At 43.3% G+C, this 24813-nt stretch overlaps 1 protein-coding gene across 3 annotated transcripts; it reads left to right on the forward strand.

The window, feature by feature from the left end:
• Positions 1-19491: 19491 nt before the first annotated feature.
• Positions 19492-23601, forward strand: LOC147458955 (bZIP transcription factor 46-like). Of its 3 annotated transcripts, none has more exons than XR_015187826.1 (5): positions 19492-21091; positions 21716-22115; positions 22623-22694; positions 22867-22896; positions 23235-23249. XR_015187826.1 is itself a non-coding variant. In XM_086510366.1 (5 exons), the coding sequence occupies exons 2-5, from the start codon at positions 19922-19924 to the stop codon at positions 23316-23318; spliced, it is 1356 nt and encodes a 451-aa protein (XP_086366492.1). In that variant the 5' UTR covers positions 19495-19769; positions 19850-19921; the 3' UTR covers positions 23319-23601. The 3 variants fall into 3 exon arrangements, 1 of the variants encoding a protein (XP_086366492.1); XM_086510366.1 differs by lacking the exon at positions 21716-22115 and having other exon boundaries at positions 19495-19769; positions 19850-21091; positions 23235-23601; XR_015187825.1 differs by having other exon boundaries at positions 19492-22115; positions 23235-23251.
• Positions 23602-24813: the final 1212 nt, after the last annotated feature.

The following is a 24813-nucleotide window of genomic DNA, read 5'->3' on the forward strand; positions in this document are numbered from 1 at the left end:
GCTTACAGTGTTAGAGAGACAGTGGTTTTTTGAGTTGTTTTTGGTCTGTTTTTTTAGTACACCAAAGCCATTTTACAAAGGAGACTCTGCCGAAATTTGTGCAGAATTTGAAGCTTTCTTGGTTCATTTGACAGGTTGATATTGGTTCAGAGGTCAGTTTACAGGGGAAACTCTGCCGAATTTTTCCCCAGGAAAGTAAACTACTATGAAGCGTAGCTATGGCTGGATCACAGGACACTGCTCTTTACAATATCAAGAAGCTGAATGGAACCAATTTCCCATTGTGGAAGAAGCAGATTTGGCACGTGTTGGTACAAAAGAAGCAAATAAAACCTATAAAGCTCAAGGGGATAAAACCAGAAGATATGGACGAAGATTAATGGAGCAAAATGGATGAATTGGCACTTTCTACCATTATGCTGACTTTGGCATAAAGCGTTTACTTCAATGTAGCAGACGAGATGTCGGCTTATGAAGCATGGACAAAGTTGAGTGATCTTTATGAGAAGCAGAGTGCAGCTTCACAAGTATACTGGCTTAAGAAGCTTGTTGACTTGAAGATGAAAGAAGGGACACCTATGTCCAATCATCTGAATGAATTCAACACCATCTACAGTTAGTTGTCAGCTCAAGGTGTCAAGTTTGATGAACCTGTTAGAGCTATGTTCCTGTTGATCACATTGCTGGAAAGTTGGCACACTTTTCGCACAGCTTTGAGTAATTCTGCACCTCCAGATGGTTTGACCAAAGCAGGTGTAGAAGGCAGATTGCTTACTGAAGAAACCAACAGAAAGACAATGGACAAAGACAAAGGAACAGCCTTAGTTGTTAGGGGAAGGACCAAAGAAAAGTACAAAGGTGGAAAGAGGAGTCAGTCCCGTAGCAAGTCCCGCAGTGCTAAAGGCAAGGGTGACATAGAATGCTACCATTGTGGCAAGAAGGGTCACATGAAAAGAGACTGCAGAGAATGGAAAGCAGAAAAAGGCAAAGAGAGTACTGAAGACCATGGTGAGAAGAACAAGTCCTCAGTATAGATTCAAGAAATAAGTGTGACAAACACTGTTGCAGAGGATGACAGTCTAGTGTCAGGAGACATCTACTTCTTGAAGAATACAATGGACTCAGCTCTTCTTACAGCATCTGATGGAAATGCACCGAGTGACTGGATTATAGACTCAGGGGCATCACTTCATGTGTCTCCAAACAAGGAGTGGTTTACCTCTTATGTGACCACTAAAGATCATGTTCGGCTAGGCAATGGGCAGACATGTGACATCTTAGGTGTTGGAGATGTTCAATTGAAGTTTCGAATGGCTCTTCTTTCACGTTGAAGAATGTGAGACATGTTCCCGCAATTACAAAGAGCTTGATCAGCACAGGTTTACTTGATGATGCTGGCTACGTCACCACTTTTGGACATAAGATATCCAAGGGTTCTATGACAGTAGCACATGGAGTAAAGTCAAGAGGACTTTACATGATTTATGTATCAAATGTCTCTAAAAATGTAATCAATGTAACCAAGCAGCCAAACATTTCTTTGTGGCATAGCCGGTTAGGACATATGTCCAAGAAGGGAATGGAAATCTTGTCTCGTTCTGGTTATTTGCCTGGCTTTTCATTTAATGATTTTGAATTCTGTGAACATTGTGTGTATGGTAAGCAAACACAGTAGCCACATAAGCATAGAAGTAGTAGAAGAGATACACAGTTGGCACTTGTTCATAGTGATTTGTGTGGACCTATGCCTAACCTATCTCTAGGGGGAGCTTCTTACTTTATGACATTTATAGATGATTACTCGAGGAAAGTATGGGTTTACTTTCTCAAGCACAAGGATGAAGCGTTTAGTGTTTTCAAAACGTTTGTGACACTTGTGGAGAATCAGAGTGGCAAGAAGCTTAAATGCTTACGCACTGACAATGGTGGAGAGTATGTTTCAAAGGCCTTTCAGGACTTTTGTGAGTCAAAAGGTATAAAATGTGAACTTACTGCTCCTTACAATCCTCCTCAAAATGGTGTTGCTGAGAGGATGAATAGGACCATACAAGAGACGGTCAGAAGTATGTTGTCTAATGCACAGCTGCCAAATGGGTTTTGGGCTGAAGCTGTATCAACAGCTGTTCATCTTATAAATAGATCTCCTAACAAGGTTTTGCAGAAGGATTCAGTGGCAGAGATGGTATGTTCAGGCAAGGTGCCCTCATGCAAGCATCTCAGAGTCTTTGGCTGTGAGGCATATACTCACGTTCCAAAGGAATTTAGGAACAAACTTGAGCCAAAGAGTAGAAAGTGCATCTTTCTAGGCTATGGTAATTCTGGTGAGATGGGGTACAGACTTTGGGATCCCGAATCCAGAAAGGTTATCCGCAGCAATGATGTTCACTTTAATGAAGCCAAATATCATTCTAAACCAGAGAGGGTTGAGGAGATTAGAATAGTTGTCTTCCAAGAAGATGGACCTGCACGTGCAAGAAAAAATGTCAGGGCTCAAGAGGAGCAAGGACAGGATAGAGTGGAACCACAGGTTGTGGCTGAGCCTCAACCACCTATTTTGCGTAAATCGGGATGTATCTCACGACCTCCTGATCGGTTTGTTCCATCTATGAACTATGTCATGTTGACTGATTGCAATGAGCCTTCATGTTACAAGGAAGCAGTGAAAATGAAGGACTCTGGGAATTGGCAATTGGCCATGTAGTCAAAGATGACAGCTATGCATAAAAACAAGACATGGAAGCTAGTTAAATTACCAAAGGGCAAAAAGGCTCTACCATGTAAATGGGTTTACAGGTATAAGATCACCGCTCATGATAGTCAGCCAAAGTACAAAGCAAGGCTTGTTGCCAAGGGCTTTAAGCAAGAACAAGGCATTGACTTTGATGAAGTCTTCTCTCCGGTGGTCAAGATGACTACATTGAGATGCTTTCTTGCATTGGTTGCCATATTAGATTTGGTGTTGCACCAAATGGATGTCAAGACAACGTTCTTGCATGGTGATTTAGATGTGGAAATTTACATGCAGTAGCCAGAAGGGTTTGTTGAGAAAGGCAAGGAAGATTTGGTATGCCAGTTGTTAAAGAGTCTTTGTGGCTTAAAACAATCACCGAGGGCATGGTACCATAAGTTCCACAAGTTTATGCTTTCTCAAGGCTACAAATGTAGTGAGTTCGATCACTGTCTATATACAAAGAAGGCTAAGGATGGCAGTTGGCTGATCCTTATTTTGTATGTGGATGACATGTTGATTGCTGGCAAGCACTTGGAAGAAATTTCAGCTTTGAAGTCAAAGAGGGCAAAATCGTTTGACATGAAAGACATGGATGAGGCAAGTCATATACTTGGTATGCGCATTGAGAGAGACAGATCAAAGAAGTTGATTTGGTTATCTCAAACAGAGTATATTGACAAGGTTTTGCAATGTTTCAATATGGAGAAGGGAAAGGCATTGAGTGTTCCATTGCCACCATATGTGAAACTTAGCAAACAAGATTTTTATGTGTCTGAGGAAGAACAGGCTGAAATGGATAAGATTCCATATGCGTCTACAGTGGGTATTTGGATGTATGCAATGATTGCTACTCGCCTAGACATTGCATTTGCAGTGGGAGTAGTAAGTCGATACATGTCAAACCCAGGCAAGAAACATTGGGAGGCATTGAAAGGAATATTGAGATACCTGAAAGCTACAAAGAGTATGCGTATATGCTATGGGAGTCAGGAGCTAAGTGTAAAGGGTTTTACAGACTCAGATTATGCAGGTGACTTAGACAATCAAAGGTCTACGTCAGGGTATGTCTTTACATTGGCTGGTGGAGCAGTATCATGGAGTTCTAGATTACAAGATTGTGTTACCCAGTCTACTACAGAGGCTGAATATGTTGCAGCATCAGAGGCATGCAAAGAATCAATTTGGCTTAATCGACTAGTAACAGATTTGGGAATCAAAGAAGAGATGCCCGTGTTATATTGTGATAGTCAGAGTGCTATACAATTAGCTCGCAATCCAGTTTATCACTCAAAGACAAAGCATGTGGATGTGAAATATCATTTCATCAAGGAAATGATCGAGGATAAGCAAATTCAGCTTGTCAAAGTTCACACCACAGAAAATCCTGCTGATCTACTTACAAAAGGACTTCCCTCAGAGAGCTTTGCGCATTTTCGCAAGCAGTTAGGTGTAGGGTAGAACATCACTTCTCTACATCTCTTGTATATTAGCTTGTATAGTAGCTTCTCTCACACTTAAAGTGCCACATTGGACTTTAAGTGGGAGGTTGTTGGGGTATAAAGCCCAATGTGGTCGCCCAAGTAAGTGGGTGGGCCGCCAGGTATGTACACATATTCTTTTGTTAAAACCTAATAAGAACTCACTATGCCCTACACATTATAGTAGAGCGAGTTCACCATATCGTCGTGCTCTTCTTCTCGCACTCTCTCTTGCGTCGCACTTCCGCTCGTACTCCTTCACTATAGATAGTATTATTATACGCATACTCTATAAGAGGTAAGTATTTTTCCCATTGTGAGTGTTGATCTACTTCTGTAACATAGGTCTTTAGTAGATCAAGAATCGTAAGATTGGCTATCTCACTTTGGCCATCCGTTTGTGGGTGATAGGCCGAAGAGAAATTCAATTTTGTACCTAAATTTTTGAAGAAACCTTTCCAAAAATTACTCGTCATTCTAGGATCTCTATCTGACACGATGGATGTTGGTAATCCATGGTGTTTGAAAATTTGAGATCTGAAGAGGGTTGTCATTTGATGTTCCTTAATAGTCTTTTTGACAGGCATAGAGTGTGTTTTCTTGTTAGGCCTATCGACTAAAACAATCCAAGTTGCTTCGCTCGATTAAATTTTTACTTTTGGTATACCACGCATTTTGAAACATACTCTTGTATGTTTACTTTTCATGGTAGACCAACAGAAATACATTTTTACTCCTTGAAGAGTAGGATTCATACATGAATTCGTAATTGTATGGGTGAGTAACACATAGCCTATTGCCATTTGGAAGATGACCATTCTTCAATGTGAATGGATCTTTTTTTTCCCTAATGCAAAGGCTGTAATTACATACTTAAAGTCTTGGTCAGTAGCATACCCATCTATCATAAAAGATAGATCATCGTGAGTTGCTATGGACACCACATTTACCCTTGGTCGTTGTGAAAGTGCATCGACCACTTGATTGTGCTTGGCAACAATGTGAGCAATATGAAATTTAAATTGAAAAAGAAAATTTTCCCACCTCATTTGTTTGTCGGAGAGCTTGGTTTACGTCATGAAGTTATCGAGGCTTTGTGATCCATTCGTGGGATGAATGGAGTCCCCAAGAGATAGTGTTTCTATGTGTTTAGGGTATATAGAATAGCTAGTAGCTCTTTTTCGTATTTGCCCAATACTCACATATCGAAGTTGAGTCTTTGACTCTCATATGCTATGGCATGCCCTTCTTGAAGCAAAATAGCTCCAAGGCAATTACCACAAGCATCACATTGGACCTCAAATGGCTTTGAGAGATCTAGTAGTGTGAGCACACAGTGAGAGATAAGATTCTCCTTAAGCTTCTTCAAAAGCTTCTTGCACTTTTGTAGTCCATGAATACTTAACGTTCTTTTTTGTTAAGTCATGTAACGGGCTTGCTATTAGCGAATGTTTTTTATGAAGCATATATAGTATGCACACATACCTATGAAGCTTCGTACCTCCTGTAGATTCGTTGGATTAAGCCATCCTCTTATTATCTCTAACTTTGTTGGATCCATACGGGTGCCATCCTTAGAGATAATGTGACCTAACTATTGAATCTCTTGTAGGAAAAATTCACTTTTCTTTTGATTAATGAAAAGCTTATTCTCTCTCACAACTTGAAAAATTACCTGGAGGTATCGCTTGTACTCCTCAAGAGAATTTGAGTGGCCTGAAGATTTTTGTCCATCATGAGTTTGAATGTGGCTGGAGCACTTATCAAGCCAAAACTTGTAACTCATCAAATAGATCTTCTACCCACGGGACGGGAAATCTAGTTTTGATAGTAATCTTATTTAGTGCACTATAGTCAACACACATGGGGTATGTGTCGTCTTTCTTTTGCATTAAAAGCAATGGTGAACAAAATGGAGAGGAGTTAGACCTCACCATCCCTTTTTCCAAGCTCAATTGCATGGTCACCATCCCTCATTTTAGAGGTAGCTCACTAGGGATGTCATCAATGAAAACATCTTGGGATTCATTTAGGAAATTAGACAACTATAATTCCTCTTGATTCCCTTTATTGCAAGGATATGGCATTCCCCGATTCATTAGCATCTATGTACATGCTCTTTTCCCTGTAGGTGAAGTAGATTCTCCTTTCAAGGAAATTCATGTTGGAAGCCACGCGGTTAAACCATGGTGCCCCAACAATAACTTTCTCATGTTTGAGAGGGGAGATGAAGAAATTTACTTGTCCACATAGCTTTGGACATGAAGCCTTAATTTTCCAATTAAGAAAGTAACTGAGACGTCTTGTTCCTTGATAGCTCCATTGGCTTTCAATGCATCTCCCATCTTGTGGGCTTGTATGCCTAGCTTAGTGGTCAACTCCGCGGATATGAAGTTATGAGTTGAACCAGGGTCAAACAAAATTCCATCTTTCCCCAAGCATAGGAAAGGAGAAATCCTTGGCAATGAGCATCCTCTTTTGGAGCTTCAAACATAGAGGCTCTAGGAGTCTCATTGCGGGCAATTCTCTTGGGGCAAGGACGATAACCATGGCCTTGCTCCCCATGCTTAAATTTTTTTTTGGTCCTTAAGAAAAGATTCTAGCTCTTTAGAAGAGATTTTATATTTACCTTTGTAAACTCCCTTCTCCTTGGACCGATTGTTGTTGTTGTTGGAATAGCCTTGGTAATAATTTTGGGCATTGGTTTTCCTCTTGGCATCACTTTTGTCTTTATTTTCCATGGGCTTGACATTCCGTCTAGCCCCTTGTTGGAAATTGATGCGCAAAGCAACCATGGTTGGTGGATTACTTCGATGATAGAACTAGGCCGTTGAGAGTTGACATACTCGGCCATCTCTTTGGGTAATCCCGCACAAAATTGTTGTTTTTGCTCGGCAAAGTCTATCTTTTGAAAGATAGTAATCTTGCGATGTAAATCCCAAAACTTGTCCACGTATTTGTGGATAGACTTATGAGAGAGAAGCTTCTAACACCGCCATTTGGTAAGCACTTTGTCCTTTGCATCACTTGCAAGGAATTGCTTCATGATGGAAACTTGTAGAGTTTTCCATATCTTTGGGGCTTCATCATTGCCACGAAGGCTAGCCCACCATTAACAAGCCGATTTTTGGAAGTGCACAGCTACATGGCATAGCTTGGAGGACTCTGAAGCCCTCGTCTCGAAAGGCCGCATCAAATTGTTGGATCAAGGCCAATACATTGTCGGTAGCACCAAAGGAGCCATCATAGGTAAGGAAAGAGATACTCTTTTCTCCCTCTTTGACCTTCTTGAGCTTTTGGGACCTTCGCCATGTAGGGTAAGATTTGTGATGTCCTCCCCTCTTGTATTCTCTAGGAGAATAGCCATAACTTTCATTGGTAGAGGAGGAAGGTGAAGAAGAAGGAGAAGAGGATGACCTCTTTCTTGCCCTTTTCTTCCTTTGTTTCCTCTCTTCCTTTTTGAAGTGACGAGGAGAAGGACTACAGGTTAACAGTTTCCTCTTAGGAGGAGTTGGCGATCGTTTAGTCCGCCTTCTTCGTGGAGCCACATCTTTGGATGGATTTAGGGATTCATTACTTTCTTGATCTTTGGATTCCTCCTCTCGTATGGGAGAGAGTCTTATTTTGTGGGTCTCATCAAGAGGCCTCCTAAGCTCTCTTGGAGAGGAAAGCAAATCCATAAGCACGAAGTTGTTGAGTAACTTCGGCTTGCAAAGCGGGGTTGCCCATAGCTTGTTGCAACCTAGTAACAAGATAATTAACAAACATGGGGGCATCATCATTAGCACCTTCATGCGCAAAATCAAAGTTATCAATGTTCATTTTACTCTCTTGGTTATTGTCAGCCATGTTAATTAAACTTATGTGTTTACTTAGTGTAAGCTTTGGCAATTCAAAACCTTAGTTGCTACTCCTCTCAGCCTTTGAAAATAGGCACTTAAGTATCTACACCCACGGCTCGAATTGGTTAATTGTAGAGAGTAGTGGAGTGAGTCTAACATAGTGAAGTTGCCAAGGGATAGCTCCTTTTGGACTTCTTATGGAAGACTCCATTATTAAGACCAAAGCTCCCGAGGTGTGCACCATATCCCACATAGTGGGCTCAACAAAATCGATAATAGATCCCAGTCCCACTTACCCTAATATAATTAACAAAATCAACCATTAATAGGCTACTCAATGACCTCTCTTCTTAAGCAAGAAAAGAGAAACCAAATGCTCTAATACCAATGTATTGGGAATTGCCTATGAACTTTGAGAGTAGCGAAATTAGGAAATTAGGTGAAGCACTTTTGAGAGATTACTTTGTGAGCATAGCGGGTGAACTTAATTGATGGTAGCAACATAAACATGGTACTTAGTTAACTTGGCATGAACAATACTTTTGCAAGAGAGAGAGTTTAGAGAACATGACAATAGTTCAGGACCAGATTCATATGGAGCCGGCCCACCCTCCAATAGGCATTTGTATTATAATTTCTCCCATCAAGAGAGACTTGGTACAATACAATCTTTGTGTTCCTTGTGACCTAGGTGATGCAATGAAGATGGAAAGCTTCATGCATCACAAGCATAACATAAACTTGTAGAAAGCATTAACTATCCCAAGCCTCAGTCCCAAGGCCTCAAACACCTTCAAAGGTGGAGAAAGCTAGCGGGGAATGAGGATAGGAAAGAGGAAGAAGAACATTCCATAGGAGAAAGAAATAGTTCCTCACTTATCATTACTCTTCTTGCTAGCATACATAATAGCATAGTAATGGAGATGGAGAAGATGGCAAGCTTAAGCATTGAAGCATGACTCTTGGTTGGATTTGCATTCCATAGCCAAGAGTGTTGATGTAGGCTCTCACTTATCACGAGCTTGGAGAAGGAGGTGGTATTCCTCAACTTTCACCAAGTGAGAATGCCTTGCAAATGAGTGTGTGTGTGGAGTATATCCCCCTAGCACCCCCCCTCCTTGCTTTGGGTGAGTGGTAGATTTTCCACATGCTTCAATCTCATTGGATTCCTCTCCCCCTAGCCAATCATACGCAACATGCACTCAAGTACGTGGATAGTCTTTTGACAAGTGTCCTCCTTACCCCTTAGAGAGAGAGAGAGAGAGAGAGAGAGAGAGAGAGAGAGAGAGAGAGAGAGAGAACTTGAAAATATCCAGATATTTGTTGGATGGAAGTAGAAGCTCATTGGCCCCTCTTCAGCCCAACCAATAGCATTCAAGCACCCCATGTGGTTCAGCTTAGTGAGAGTCTGACATGTGTCCCATGTGCCCTTTTAGAAAAGGGGTGCCCCTTGGGTGAGTGGAAGGTTAGGTCAAAGATTCCTCTAACTTTGGGACTTTTATGCATAGGAAGCTTCTCAAGCAACTTCCTCACTAAGTGTGTAGGGTCTCTTTTTGACTCAAGCATCTTACCCCCAATGCAAAGAAGCTTCTCAAGCAACTTCCTCATTAAGTGTGTAGGGTCTCTTTTTGACTCAAGCATCTTACCCCCATGCATAGGAAGCTTCTCAAGAAACTTCCTCATTAAGTGTGTAGGGTCTCTTTTTGACTCAAACATCTTACCCCGCATGCATAGGAAGCTTCTCAAGCAACTTCCTCATTAATTATGACAAGTACCTCAAGTACCTTAGTCATCAAGCATGACAAACACCTTAGGTGGAGTTCCCACCTCAAGCTCAAGGTCAAAGGAAAGTTTAGGTCGGGTTCCCATCTCAAGCACAGCCCTAGCTTGCTTAAGGTCAAAGACAAGTTTAGGTCGGGTTCCCACCTCAAGCTCAGCCCTAGCTTGCTTAAGGTCAAAGGACTTTTAACACTAACCATTGGAGGTCTTTAATGAAGCTAACCCTAAGGTCTTTTAAGCTCCATTAGTTAACCTTGCTCTTTGACAAACCATCTCTCATTTGGGCCCTTTACCATTGGCCCTGTGTTGAGATAGATCCGTAAGCACATGTCTATATTCTAACCCTTGTTCCCGTTTATTATCCCACATTAAGTGATCAGTTTAATATGAGAAAATCATTTGGGTTGGTTAGATATTAGATATTTAACGACAACCCTCTGCCAATACCAAGAACCGATCATGCACAACTAGTGACCATACGCAATGAGAGCGCAAGTGAAATGACCATCCGCATAGGCACAAGCCAAAAATTGGCGTAATTAACTTTCTAGCACTTGTCACAAAACGCATAAACTTGGTGAAAAATCGACAGATTTTGCTCTATAACTGGAATAAATCTCAACCATAAAATCGCATTCAAGATCCCAAAGTGAGAGAAGCTCTCGACCACTACAAATTGACAAAAATATGTCAACCAAAAGTATGGCAAAGTGGGAGTAAACCTTGACCACTATAGTTTTTGAAAGAGGACTCTAAATCGTAAACCATAACACTATTCAATGCCAATGAGTAGAAATTCCAAAATGGCTCCACAATTTCACATACAATGGCAATCTGCACTCAACATACATCCACGGAGTGCCCATGCATAAACAAGCAGCAAAAGAGTCGCAATCCAAAAACTTGATCAATGCGAAAAACAATGCTCTGAAGAGAGCTCACCAGCACTCAAAAGTGTTTGCCAAAATGTATGTATAATGGGCATCAACCATACGCCTTAACCATATGCAAATCCATTCATAAAGATCATAAACCAAAGCACAAAATCAATGCCAAAATATTCAATGAAAATCTATGAAACAAGCTCCACCTCTGTGCTCCAAAAAAAACTGTGTCTCTCAAGAGAACCTTTTGATGGTGTGTAAACGCCTCCGTGATTCTTTGCTCAAATCTACCAAAAACCCTCAAACCACAAGCTTTGCATAAGTTGCAATTACATCTCCAGCTCAGAATTCATGCACCCAAATTTAAGCACCTTCCATGCTTCCAAAAGTGCATCAAACTTGCACGCTATGCGAAAATAGAAAACATGAAATTTTTATATACAATCAGTCTGAGCTGAATATCAACAAAACGATGAGGAATTTGCAAAAAGTTTCTTCTACAAAGTTGTAAACCATGTCGAATCGGAGAAGCAACTACAACAAAATTCCCAGGTCTGTCTTCTACAAGGACAAACAAATATGAAAACAGTGTTGTTGTGCACATAATTTTAGGGCAGCACCTTCACTTTCAGAGTATCTTCCGTACTCCTTTCTGAGCTCCCACAAGAGCATATATCACTCTCAACTGAGCTCACAAGCTCCCATTGCATTCTCACGAAACTTCCAAGCTTTTTTTATCTCTCCACTGTCGAGAGCGAGCAAGCTACCGCCTCAAAGCTCTCTACACCGCCATGCTCTCCGTGATCACCATGCGCTCTGATACCAATTGTGAGTGCGTGAATGCGATGCGTGTGCACAGAGAGAGAGAGAGAGAGAGAGAGAGAGAGAGAGAGAGAGAGAGAGAGAGAGAGAGAGAGAGAGAGAGAGAGAGAGAGAGAGAGAGAGATACCAATTGTGAGTGCGTGAATGCGATGCGTGTGCACAGAGAGAGAGAGAGAGAGAGAGAGAGAGAGAGAGAGAGAGAGAGAGAGAGAGAGAGAGAGAGAGAGAGAGAGAGAGAGAGAGAGAACACGGATGTGGATGGAGCAACTCAACACTATGTGTGTGTGAGAAAGCCTCTTATTCTTCTATCTAATAAAGAATAAGGTGTGCACAAGTAATGGATGGTCGGACTGTTGGGGTATAGGCGTTTGTGCCTTGCTCGACCGCCCAGAGTCTGGGCGCCCACTGACTTGTATACCTTATACATAGCATAAGTGTATAGGGGGCTGCTCACTCTTTGAGTCTCCCCACCCATATCTGTGTGTCGTGTGTCTCCTTCTCTCTCACACTCTCCGTTTGTGGTGCTCCCCGATCCCCTTTAATTGGTATCAGAGCTATGGTGACCGCGGAGAGCACGACGACTTTGAGAGCTTCGAGGCGATATCTCGCTCATTCTCGACGGTGGAGTTCGATCGCGGAGTTTCACGGAGAGCGATTTTAGCTTGAGGAGCATTGTCTTTGGAGCTTAGGAGCTTAGTGTGGTCAAGCTTGGTCGAGGAGGCGGTTGCGGCTTCCTTGGTGAGAGGAGCTTTTGAGCTCAGTGGAGCTCGTTAGAGAAGTGCTCGGCGGAGGAGAGCTTGACATTCGAGTGCTTGGATGTTGTTGTGGCAGAGCTCTTGTGTTGGAGCTTGCATTGAGAGGACATTGCATCACGCAGAGTGGAGCAGGAGCAGGTTCAAGACTGTGTGCAGCTCGTTTTTGTCATTTTCGGGCTCTAAAACGCAGTTTTTTGCGTAGCTCCGTCATACAGAGTCAGATCTACATGATCCAGGAGTCTAGGTCAGGGTTTTGGCACGCTCCGGACGCAATGGTGATGTCTATTTGCTGAAATTCTGCTTTGAATTACAGTAGGTACAGCAGCAGGTTTATTTGTGCACTTTCGGGTCCCAAAAACATTGTTTTTGGTATATCTCACACACATGGAGTATTTTCTGCAGCAACCAACAAATTCATAGGTGTACACAGGTTTTTGGATATGCATTTGTCCAGAGAGCCACTCATGCGAGAGTGAGCTATGTTGCCATGGTCTTGGTGGTTTATGTATGCCATATATGGATTTGTGTATTTGTTTATGGCTGAGATTATTTGAGATTTGGCTCAATTTATAGAAGAAACTCTGTTGGATTTTATCCAGGTTCTCGCCATAGCTTCTACGTATCCGTAGGTTGCTCTTTGACAGTTTAGTGGTTGAGTTTACTCCCACTTTGACAGGTGATTTTCAGTCATCATTTGGTTGGAGTTTGGAGTCACTTGTGTATGCCCTTGTGTGCCGTATTTCATATTAAGCATAGCGACAGATCTTGCAAGGTTTTGCGAAATGTTGCTATAGTTATCTGGCAGACATTTGGTCATCGATTGAAAGGTATTTTGGCAGCAATCATCACTCACATGTATGTCATTTGAGGTGCCGTTGAGTGGTACTCCGGCAAGAGCAGGTATGCTCATATGTATGACTTTGTGAGGTGATTCCGGTCGAGTTTATTCCCGGATTGGCCATTGTGGCATATATTATTGTCTCTTTGAGGTTTACTGTTGAGATTTTGCTCCAGTTACAAAGGAGACTCTGCCAAAATTTTGTCAGATATTTATGCGCGATTGAGTCATATTGACTTGTGATTTTGTGCAAGGTTTTGCACGGTTATTGGTGCAACTTTGCATCAGGTTTTGAGCCATATTTGCAGACTTTTGTTGATGCGATTCGAGCCAGTTTAGGGTTGACTTGTATTGACATTATGGGAGCTCTATTTTGGAGTGTGTCTCACAGGTTTTACATTGTGTTTCTGGCCATATTGGTAGACAGTTTTCAGGTGTTGTTGGTGAGGTGGTTTTGCTTTCTTGTTTGCTACATTGTGCTCATGGCAGAGACAAGTGATCGATCAGATTGTGACCTCTCACAGATGCGCATGTTTGATGGGTCAGACTTTGCGGCATGGAGAGAGTGTATGCTTGATGCATTGACACAGCAAGGGTTGCATCGACCATTGAGTGGTGATGCAGGTAGACCTTCAAACATGTCTGACGATCAGTGGCAGGAGCTAGAGGAGATGGCACTATCTACGCTCTCTTTGCACCTTGCGGAATCTGTATATGCTCTTGTTATGTATGAGACTACTTCGAGAGAACTTTGGCGCAGATTACATGATATGTATGATAGATCTGAGTCATCACGGACTCGTGTGAGACATGTACATTCACGAGCACGCCGACAGGTGACATGTTGGTATTGTGGTCATTTTGGACACGTTAGACGGCGTTGTTTTCATCGTCTACAACATCGTAGGAGACATGGCAGTCTCAGAGATGTATGTAGTGATGCCATGGACTCAGTTGCTTTGACAGTTGATGCAGATGTAGTGTCAGAGTATACTAGTGACGGGGATGTCACTTTTACCTCGAGCTATGCACGAGATGCTATACATGTGGATAGTGCACTCCCTTCGCAGTGGTTGCTAGACGTAGATGCTATGTTTCATGTCATGCCGCATCGTGAATGGTTTTGTAGCTATTCTAGCGGGATGCTTGGCAGTGTACGTTTGACCGATGGATCAGTGCATGCGATAGCAGGTGCAGGAGATGTGAGACTGTCATTACCGAGTGGTGCATCTTACTTGTTACGACATGTGCGCTATGTACCAAATTTGACAGTGAGTTTGATCTCGATTGGTCGGCTTAGAGATTGTGGATGTCAAATTTCGCTACGAGAGCGAGATTTTGTGATGCATTTGGGTTCGCTAGTGATTGCGAGAGGTGCTAGAGTTGGCACATGGTACCCATTGCACATAGTACTGGTGCGAGATGATCGAGTCTCAATCTTGTTACAGCCATGCAGAGAGCGAGAGACCCGGACAGTCTCTTTTGCTCATGGGTTGCAGGGTACTTTGCATGGAGTGCAGAGTAGTGAGCTCGTTGTGCACACAGTTGGGGCACGACTTGAGCAGTCACACAGAGAGGTGACTGAGTCAGACATGCATGCTTTGCTAGTGACTGAGCAAAGCAGAGAGTCAGTTGTGCGAGATACTTCTATGCAGGATAGACAGGTAGAGCGGTCTTGTTCTAGTGAGTCACGACAGGAGGACGTTGTGCAAGAGTCTATGCATACGGAGTTAGAGCATGAGAGCTCTAGTGAGTCACAACAGATTGAGTGGTCATGTTTGCAGTGGATGATTGCAGAGGAGACTGAGATGTCAACGATTATGCAGTCATTCCTTTCTATGCTCGACAATGAGTATGGGGATATAGTTGTGCAGGAAATGTCTTCCAGCAGACATCTAGAGCAGCTGGTTTGCTCTGAGGTTGCACGACAGGTTGATGCATCTTTTGCGGACAGTCAGGAGATGCATGTGGCTGACACGCCTTGTCAGTCAGAGATGCCTATTTCCAGGGATATATATGTTGATGCATGCTCCGTAGAGCTAGCAGGGCCCGCTAGCATTGCATCGGCATTCGGTGGTCTCATGTATGAGATGTTGATCTTGAGACCGGATATCGCAGCTGCAGTGGGAGCATTTGCAGTTGGGGTTGTCAGTCGTTTGTTGACTGATGATGGCATAGTGCACGAGGGAGATATGCAGGTATTGCGTACATACTTGCAGTACGTGTACGGTACGTCTGGTGGTGTATGGACTTACATGGGAGCAGGATAGCTGGATGCACACGATCACAGCCAGCCAGTGGGGATCGGTTGAGAGCGGTTTTCTCTCACCTTTTGTAGTCTTTAGACTAGGTTCCCTTGCTTAAAGGCACAGTCGCCTTTAAGTGGGAGGTTGTTGGGGTATAGGCGTCTGTGCCTTGCCCGGCCGCCCAGAGTTTGGGCGCCCACTGACTTGTATACTTTATACATAGCATAAGTGTATAGGGGGCTGCTCACTCTTTGAGTCTCCCCACCCATATCTATGTGTCGTGTGTCTCCTTCTCTCTCACACTCTCCGTCTGTGGTGCTCCCCGATCCCCTTCACGGACATCTCTGGCGTATTCGATCGGGGTAAGAGGCATACCACCTTTACCCCAACATCCTACCAGCATGGGTATGTGAACACTTGTATGTGTCCAAAACAACCATATGCCCGTCAATGTGGGAGCAAAGTCAACCACAACAAGAGGGAATCACCGTCTCAATCCGATGACAAAAAATACATTAAAAAGAGTGTATGAAAATCAAGCCAAAACTATGACAAAAAATCTAGGGGAAATTGGACAGAGTCTTCGTTGCAAAATAAGTGAAATATTAATGTACCGCATTCAAGATGGGAGAGTGGGAGAAGCTCTCGGACACTATAAACTGATCAAAATTTGTCAACAGAAGATATGGCAAAGTGCGAGTAAAAGACCATCTACTCAATGCCAAAGAGTTATGCCAAAACGGGTCCACAATGTGCATACAATAGCAATCCGCACTCAACATACACAAACAGAGTGACTGTACATAAACAAGCGCCAAAAGAGGTGCAATCCAAAAAACTGATCAATGCGGAAACAATGCCCCCAAGAGAGCTCATGGACACTCAAAAGTGCTCTTTGAGATGCATATACAATGGGCATCAACCATGCACCATAGCCATATGCAAATCTATTTGTAAGACCATGAACCGAAGCACTAAATCACTGCCAAAGTGTCCCGTGAAAACTTTTGAAAGAAGATCCACATGTAGTTCCAATGCTGATAACTTTGCCTCAATAAAAAATGCGTATTTGTCGACCAAATCTACCCGCTTCTTCTTTACCCAAATCTACCAAAAATCTCAAACCTCAAGCTCTACACAAGCTGAAATTCCATCTTCAACTTTGGAATTTATGCACTCATCTTCGTCGAGCACCTATTGTGCTTTCAAAAGTGCATCATACTTGCACACTGTGCAAAACAGAAAACCTGAAATTTCTTGTATATAGGTCAATCTGAGCTGAATATCAGAAAAAAGATGAGGAATTTGCAAAAATTTTCTTTTGCAAAGTTGTAGACCACGTCAAAGCGCACAATGATTGCAAGAAGCATGGAAGTATCGAGAGCTTTGAGGTGATAGCTTGCTTGCTCTCGGTGGTGGAGAGATCAAGAAAGCTTGGAAGCTTTGTGAGTATGCAATGGCAGCTTGTGAGCTCAGCTGAGAGTGATGTATGCTCTTGTTAAAGCTCAAAACACAAATGTGGAAGATAATGTGTAGGTGAAGGTGCTGCCCCTAAATATGTGTGTGCGTAGCAACACTGTTTTACATATCGTTTTTCTCCTTGTAAAATGCAGATAGCTCCCTATTTTTCTATATGATAAATAATAAGTTGTGTACAAGTGATGGGCGGTCGGGCGACTCTAACACGTTCGGTCAAGATAAGAGGAACATCTGCCTTTACCCCAATAGCGCTAACCTTTCTAGCACGTTTCCAAGTCATGTTAATGACTATGTTATTAACCTAAAACAAGTAATTGACAAATTATATGATTGCGTAATAAAAATCTTTGGTTGACATGGATGTTAGGCATCGAAATCTATCAAATAAACATGTCCATTTGTGTCTATTTGGTTTACATCCAAGCCCTCATTTTGCATGGTAGTGATTAGTCATGGCAAAAATACTAATGCAGTTTAGTATTTAGGTTCTCATATGGTTTTTGAAGAGTCAAGTGCTACTTGTTGGCACATTGACAACATTTGGCCAATGGAAGGAGAAGGGGTGACCGTTTTTATAGATTTGGCTACGTCTTAGGTTTGCTTGGAACAATGTACTTGGTGCTGAATATGAGTCCCCCTTTCCGTCCAAGGTCGCGTACATGATTGCAAGAAGCATGGCAGTGTCGAGAGCTTTGAGGTGATAGCTTGCTTGCACTTGGTGGTGGAGAGGTCAAGAAAGCTTGGAAGCTTTGTGAGAATGCAATGGCAGCTTGTGAGCTTAGCTGAGAGTGATGTATGCTCGTGTTAAAGCTCAAAAGACAATGTGGAAGATAATGTGTAGGTGAAGGTGCGTAGCAACATTGTTTTACAGATCGTTTTTCTTTTTGTAGAATGCAGATAGCCCCCTATTCTTCTATCTAATAAATAATAAGTTGTAGACAAGTGATGGGCGGTCGAACGACTCTCACACGTCCGGTTGGGGTAAGAGGCACATTTGCCTTTACCCCAACAGCCTGTTTCCAAGTCATGTTAATGACTATGTTAAAAACCTGACAATGTGGAAGATAATGTGTAGGTGGAGGTGCGTAGCAACATTGTTTTACAGATCGTTTTTCTTTTTGTAGAATGCAGATAGCCCCCTATTCTTCTATCTAATAAATAATAAGTTGTGGATAAGTGATGGGCGGTCGAATGACTCTCACACGTCCGGTTGGGGTAAGAGGCACATTTGCCTTTACACCAATAGCCTGTTTCCAAGTCATGTTAATGACTATGTCAAAAACCTGACACAAGTAATTGACAAATTATATGATTGCGTAATAAAAAATCTTTGGTTGACATGGATGGTAGGCATTGAAATCTATCAATTGACATGTCCGTTTGTGTCTATTTGGTTTACATCCTAGCCCCTCATTTTGCATAATAGTGATTAGTCATGGCAAAAATACTCAATGTAGTTTAGCATTTTGGGTTCTCGTATGAATTTTGAAGAGTCAAGTGCTACTTGTTTGCGCATTGACAACATTTGGCCAATGGAGACCAAATTTGGGCAATGGAGGGAGAAGGGGTGCCCGTTTTTATAGATTTGGCTATGTCTTAGGTTTGCTTGGAACAATGTACTTGGTGCTGAATATGAGTCTCCCTTTCCGTCCAAGGTCGCTTACATGGATGCTAGGCATCAAAATCTATCAATTGACATGTCTGTTTGTGTCTACTTGGTCTACATCCAAACCCCGTCTTTTGCTTGCTAGTGATTTGTCACAACATACACAATGCACTCTAACATCTAGATTCTCACACGCTTTTTTAAGAGTCATGTGCTACTTGGCTTTTTTAGATTTGGCTAGGTTTTAGGTTAGGTCTAAAAAATGCGCTTGGTGCTTAATATGAGTTTGAACTCCCTTCCCCTGGAAGGTCATTGACATCGATGCTAGGCATCATCAATAAAGTGTTAATTTTTTTATTTTTTAACTAGTTGGTTTGTATTCAAGGGCTTTGTAGTTAGGTGTTTCTTGTTTGCACAGTCGACAACATGGGAGACACAAGGTCTTAGCACATTGGTATGCCACATGGCTAAGAGTGCCTGCACATAGGCCATACCAATTGTAAGGCCTTCTAAATATTATATCACCATACAACTTGTAATCGCAACCTCATAAAATCGTGCTATAGCTAGTGATGTGCACATCAAGCAAAGCGAAAGTTGTGCACATTGCAAGAAAGTCCAATTGGAACTGGTTGTTGATGTGCACCTTGGGTTTATGAGGTGGTTCCAACCACTTCCTATCCTAGAGGCGATTCCATGATGTGCTTCTTTGATATTTGGTGTATGGGAACGTTCTCTACGTGCCAGATATGTGGCCGCCCTCTAATGGAAGGAGAAGTGGTGGTGGTGGTGGGAACGAGGAATTGGTGGGTGATTGATGAGATTTTATAATGGACTGCTTGCCCGTTCGGGGCGTTAGATGGGGACGGGCCCCGAGGCCAACAGCGAAATGTGAAAGCATAGGCCTAAGGGGGAGCGGGGCCTGGTTTGGACGCGTGGCTCCGCACGCTCTGGCCACTTGTGCGCCCCAAAGTAAAACTCCCTGCTGCTTCTCAAGCGGGGGCTCTCTCTCTCTCTCTCTTCCTGTGAGCCCTCTGTGTGCTTAACGAAGTACAACTTCCCTCCTCTCTCTACCTAGCCTACATACCGCGACTCTCGCCTCTGTCAATTTTGGCCTCTTCATCTCCCCCTATACCCTTGCGCGCGCGCGTACACACACACTCTCTCTTTCTCTCTCTCTCTCTCTCTGTGTCGACTGTGTGAATTTACTTTTTTTCTGCGCAGAGGTACCACACCTAAACACGCACACAGTCACACTCTCTCTCTCTCTCTCTGGATTTAGTGGGTGCGTGCCGCCTCCTTTCACAAGGTACTCAGCACTTCTTTCATCTATAGTTTTCCATCATGGTAGCAGAATCATACCAGGAAGATGTGGATGCCTGAATGCAGGAGGCAAGGGAACCAAAGGTCTGAAAGCGGGGGCCTTGGAGGTAGGAGCATATTAGGGACTTCTTGCTTTGAATGGCATCCTCACAGACTGAGGGGGCGGTGCAAGCTGAGTGCTTGCCATCTAGCGGCAGCCTTAAGGCTACATCTTCAATCACACGACAGGCTTCCATATACTCTCTCACGCTGGACGAGTTCCAGAATGCGCTTGGTGAGCCAACAAAGAGCTTTGGGTCCATGAATATGGATGAGTTCCTAAGGAACATATGGACAGTTGAAGAAAGCCAAGCCATGGCGGCTGCAATGGGAGGAGCCGGTGGTAATACTGATGAGCTCCACCCTCAATTCCAGCAGAGCATACAGCGGCAAGCCTCGATATCACTCCCACGGACTCTTAGTCGAAAGACAGTTGACGATGTGTGGAAAGACATCACGCGAGATGGCATTGACATGGGCTCTGATTCCATGTCAGGTGCCATGGCAGCGGGTGCGCAGGATAGGCAGGTTACTTTCGGAGAGATGACTCTTGAAGATTTTCTTGTGAAGGCAGGTGTCGTGAAGAAAGATGACCATGGGATTGCGGCTGCCGACATACCATTGGGTATGAGTTTTGACAAGGGGTTTGGGGCTGCATCTAGCAACAGACCAGCTGAAATGTTTTTGAATGCAAGTGCGGCTTTTGGTGGGAAGGGGACAGAGGGGGAGAAGGTAGGAGCTGGCAATGTGATCCCGATAACTCTTTCATTGGCAGGCTCAAACCTACCAGCAAGCCAAGGAGCGCTAGAACCGATGCAAGTAGAGGCTATGAACCATGCTTCCCCTGTTGTGCAGCAATCAGAGTGGCTCTCCAACAATGGGTTCAAGACTGAACCAGCTTACCCACTCTCTCCACGTAACATGCTTCATCAGCATGTAGTAGAAGTAAGTGCAAGGAACGGAATGCTAGGTAACGGCACAGTGATTGGGGTTCTTGGGGCCGGGGGTGGTGCTATCCCCTCATGTAATAGCCCTGTGTCTCTTGCTTTGAAAACAGGGTCTCCTCAAAGCCCCTTGCTAGACGGCATTGGGCCCCCCTATGAATCCATGGGAATACACACCCCTCTTCCTTATGGAGCCTTAGAGGGGGGAATTGTAAGAGGAAGGAAGAGGGAATTTGAGGGCTCTTTGGAGAGAGTTGTTGAAAGGCGGCAAAAGCGGATGATAAAGAACAGGGAGTCTGCTGCGAGGTCGCGAGCTAGAAAGCAGGTATCCTTGTGTGGGTGTAAATTCGATTATTATTGCATTTTCTTTCTGTATGAATCATTGGAGCAGCCTACAGACATTACGGCGAACAGGCGATGATGAATTTGTCCTCACATAGTGTAGATCTATTGAGGTATAATAGTTCAAGTCTGCAGGTAGAGCTGTCTCATTCTCATTGTGTGAAGCCACATGCTAGTGAGAGGTGTGAGATTGACAGAATCCCCTCCTAGTCTCATGATTGCTTCTGAGTTGTGCTACTTGATGGGTGTCTGATGGTGCTCCAAAGTTGAGGCATGATGTCGGGTGATTGTACAAGATTATTGTTTTGGATGGGGGACCAGAATGAGCTACTGTCAAATTAGTGTGTTGTGGCAGGGGTTGGCAAATTGTTGGATACATTCATGTGTTTAACAATGTACGGCTTGGGATGCTTAGTTTGCTCTCCTATGTGAATTGTGTGTTGTCGAAAATTGGAGGCGCAAACTTTGCCTACATGCGCACTTGTTCCACTGGTTTTCTTCGCAATTTTCATCTTGGGGATGCTTTCTGTTTTGTGCCGTTCTCAAAATTGAGGGAGAGCTTCTTTGTTATTGAATGGCTGGACTGCTTGTGCTGACATCATAATAGGTAGCTTACAAGGGGATGGTTAGGAATCAATGAGGGGAGATTCATGAAGTTGTCGTCGTCAACCGAGCTTCTTGTTAGTAATGTCCATGGGCTCCGAGGGAGCATGTTTGTATGAGGTGCTCTGAAGAGCTTCCTGGATGCAATGGCGATGGCTTTTACATTGGCTGCTATACTAAAAGACAACGCAGTAGCTTTTACCCATGGTGCCACAGGCAAGTAAGAGACATTGCGTGCGCAAGGAGGCATGATAGACGAGTAGCTGGCCTCAAAGGGCATATCAATGGTATGTTTTGACAGTGTCTAGCTGTACTTGGCTAATGAGAAAGTTACGAACGCCTTCAAAAAGATTGAGGCAGCTGGACGTCCCGAGTCAATTGTATGCAAACATCTCTATATATAGGTACTGCTCCGAAATCACAAGCTGGTACGTTCAAATGGAGTTGGGTTCAAGGCGGGGTTCGTAAGAAATTGTACTCTTGCATTAGTGAACCTAGCCAGTAATACAACAATCTTGTATATCTTGTCTCATGAGGATTACATGCTTGGGTATGTTCTGCATTGATTGTATGATGCTTTATTCCCATAATTGATGATGTCATAGGCAGTGGTTGGGCCACTGTCTATAACCTTGTTGTACCTGAGCATTCTTCATGAGGTGACAGAAAACTCTGTAGATTTCAACATCGTGATTCAGCATCAACCTTTTGTTGCACCACCGAGTCTCCTCTTACCGCTGTGTAGGCCCAACTCTGTCATTTGTTCAGGACATGAGAGAATTTCTTGACGCATCTTACGTACATGTCATAAGCTGACTAAAGCTCCCTGATTTCTGCGCACTGCCCCCTCGTCGGCATACATGTATGTTAGAGAGGATCATATGTAAACTTATTGCAATTTCCTGATGCAGGCATATACAGTGGAACTAGAAGCTGAGGTTTCTCATTTAAAAGAAGAGAATTTGAGGCTGCGCCGGCACGAGGTATGCACTAAAGCGTCATGCATCATTTTATTGATTAGCGCCATGGTGTGCTTATGGATTATCCTCTAGACAAATTCATTCAACCTGTAGGCAATAAGATTGTTGTATGTTTTATGCTGTGATTCCACACCCCTTCTGTTTCTGATTGTGGTGGGTTTTACTCTACTTGCAGGAAGAGATGGCTGAGCGTCGAAGGAAGCAGGTCGGTCCATTTAATTTCACGTTCCTTCATTTTTTTCATGCAGACTGGTTGCCTGTGCCTATGCAATCCTTTTTGGAGTGAGTTTCTTGTTGTACTGCCGCTTTCTCATGCTGGGTCCTTTGCCGCACTGTGTTTCAATTGTTCTTTTTAGCAGATCAGGTAGGCACATGTAGATCACATTTCCTTGTAGGAAAGAAAGAAAGCTTCATAGATTTGTGGTACTTATTGAGTTTTCCTGTCTGTAAGAGTCTTAAATTCTCTCTCTCTCTCTCTCTCTCTCTCTCTCTCTCTCTCTCTCTCTCTCTCCCTCTCATATGTGGATTTTTTGTTGGTGGCAGTTGATTGATGTGCTGACATCTTTTGGATCACCATGCGCACCAAAAGCATGCAAGCTGAGGAGAACTCACACAGGGCCTTGGTAGTGCAGGGGATCACGAAGTTTGTAGCTGTCTGTTGTAAAAAAGGTGGTATAGATAACTAGGAAGAGATTAACAATGCAGTAGACAAAAGCACAATTGTGCTTTTGTAACGCTGCTGAAATGAAGTGCAGAGCTGAAGTAGCACAATTTTTTGGTCAGTGCAAAGTGGTCAAAGCTAAGCTGATCTTTTGTACAAGCGGCTGTTACCCACTCAGGTGGTGCCGCCCTGCTACCAGTTGATGCACTTCGTTGTAGAAATTCCTTTTAAGAAAACTCTTTCTGCTTCTATCTGCGCGTGAAGTTTCTGAGCAGCACACCATAGGTAGAGGATTGTGGGGTTTCATTGTCTATATATTTGGGTAAGATAGTCATTAAGGGATATAATTTGCTAAAACATATATAAGGGGAAGATGGCTCAGTTGGCCGTGAGTAGGGATTCTTCCCTGCAAGCATGCACACCATGGGATTTACTTTCTGTGATGATATGCCAACTTGGAACCACATGTAGGGCCTACGTAGGCACGTTTGGCAGTCAGGCCCGTGAAGCGGTCATAGGGGGGACGAAATGCATGATCGAGGGCCTACGTAGGCACGTTCGGCAGTCAGGCCCGTGAAGCGGTCATAGGGGGGACGAAATGCATGATCGAAACTGTGTGGGGCTAGAGACTTGGAGATGGGTTGACCGCCCGAGTTGGATCAGATGGTGGGCCGGATATGAAGTGGAGTACTGGCATGCCAGCGCACGAGCTGAGTTGTGGTTGTGTAATGTTGTAGTAGTGCTGAGAAAAGAGGTGACAATTGCTGCAACCATTCCCATTGTTTTGAGGGGATGATTTTTGGAGAGAGGGTCTTCCACAGTCAGATGATTCTTGTTGTTCGTTGTTAGAGAATCTCGGAACAGCTCGTTGATGGAGGAGTCGTTGAGAGATGGTATTCCACAGTCAGATGACTCTTGTGTCATTAGAGAATCTTATAACAGCTAGACTGCAGTGAATCTTATAACAAATAATTGTAATAAAGTCTTGTTCCATAGTGTACATACTTCTGTGTAGCAGCATGAGCATTCATGCTCGCATGATACAAGCACATGTGGATAAATTCTAACTCTTTTACGATGGAAAATATATGGCCTACTACATTTTGTCAGTAAGTTGCATGTAAGGTTTCCACTACAATGCAGTGAGCGGTGGGTAAGACTGCACAATGTCAAATGTAAACAATTCAGTCTCATAAATGTCAGGCCTGCCAACATACTTTTGCCAATGGCTTGTCTTTTTTTTGCCTATGAAAAGCCCTAGTACAGCATGGAATTCTTGGGCAATTGTGCCCCGAAGGATAAACTCGTTTATTAGTGCCACATGGGAAGGCTATGGTGGCAACCTTGTTTCCTTCCCTTATCTTGGAAGAGTGGTGTAAACAACGTCAAGTACCGTCTTATGTGTATGTAGGCCTTCCTGAAGATGGTTAGGCATTTGGTTTCCCATCCCTATGAATGGGA

This window comes from Adiantum capillus-veneris, chromosome 4, assembly GCF_014529385.1.
Source record: "Adiantum capillus-veneris isolate H3 chromosome 4, ASM1452938v2, whole genome shotgun sequence".
NCBI lineage: Eukaryota > Viridiplantae > Streptophyta > Polypodiopsida > Polypodiales > Pteridaceae > Adiantum > Adiantum capillus-veneris.

Excerpts from the sequence above, each read along its gene's own strand:
- LOC147458955 (XM_086510366.1), top strand. The coding sequence starts at position 19,922 with ATGGCATCCTCACAGACTGAGGGGGCGGTGCAAGCTGAGTGCTTGCCA. Across the intron at positions 22,695-22,866 it reads TGAGGCTGCGCCGGCACGAG|GAAGAGATGGCTGAGCGTCG; the intron begins GTATGCACTAAA and ends CTCTACTTGCAG. Across the intron at positions 22,897-23,234 it reads CTGAGCGTCGAAGGAAGCAG|TTGATTGATGTGCTGACATC; the intron begins GTCGGTCCATTT and ends TGTTGGTGGCAG.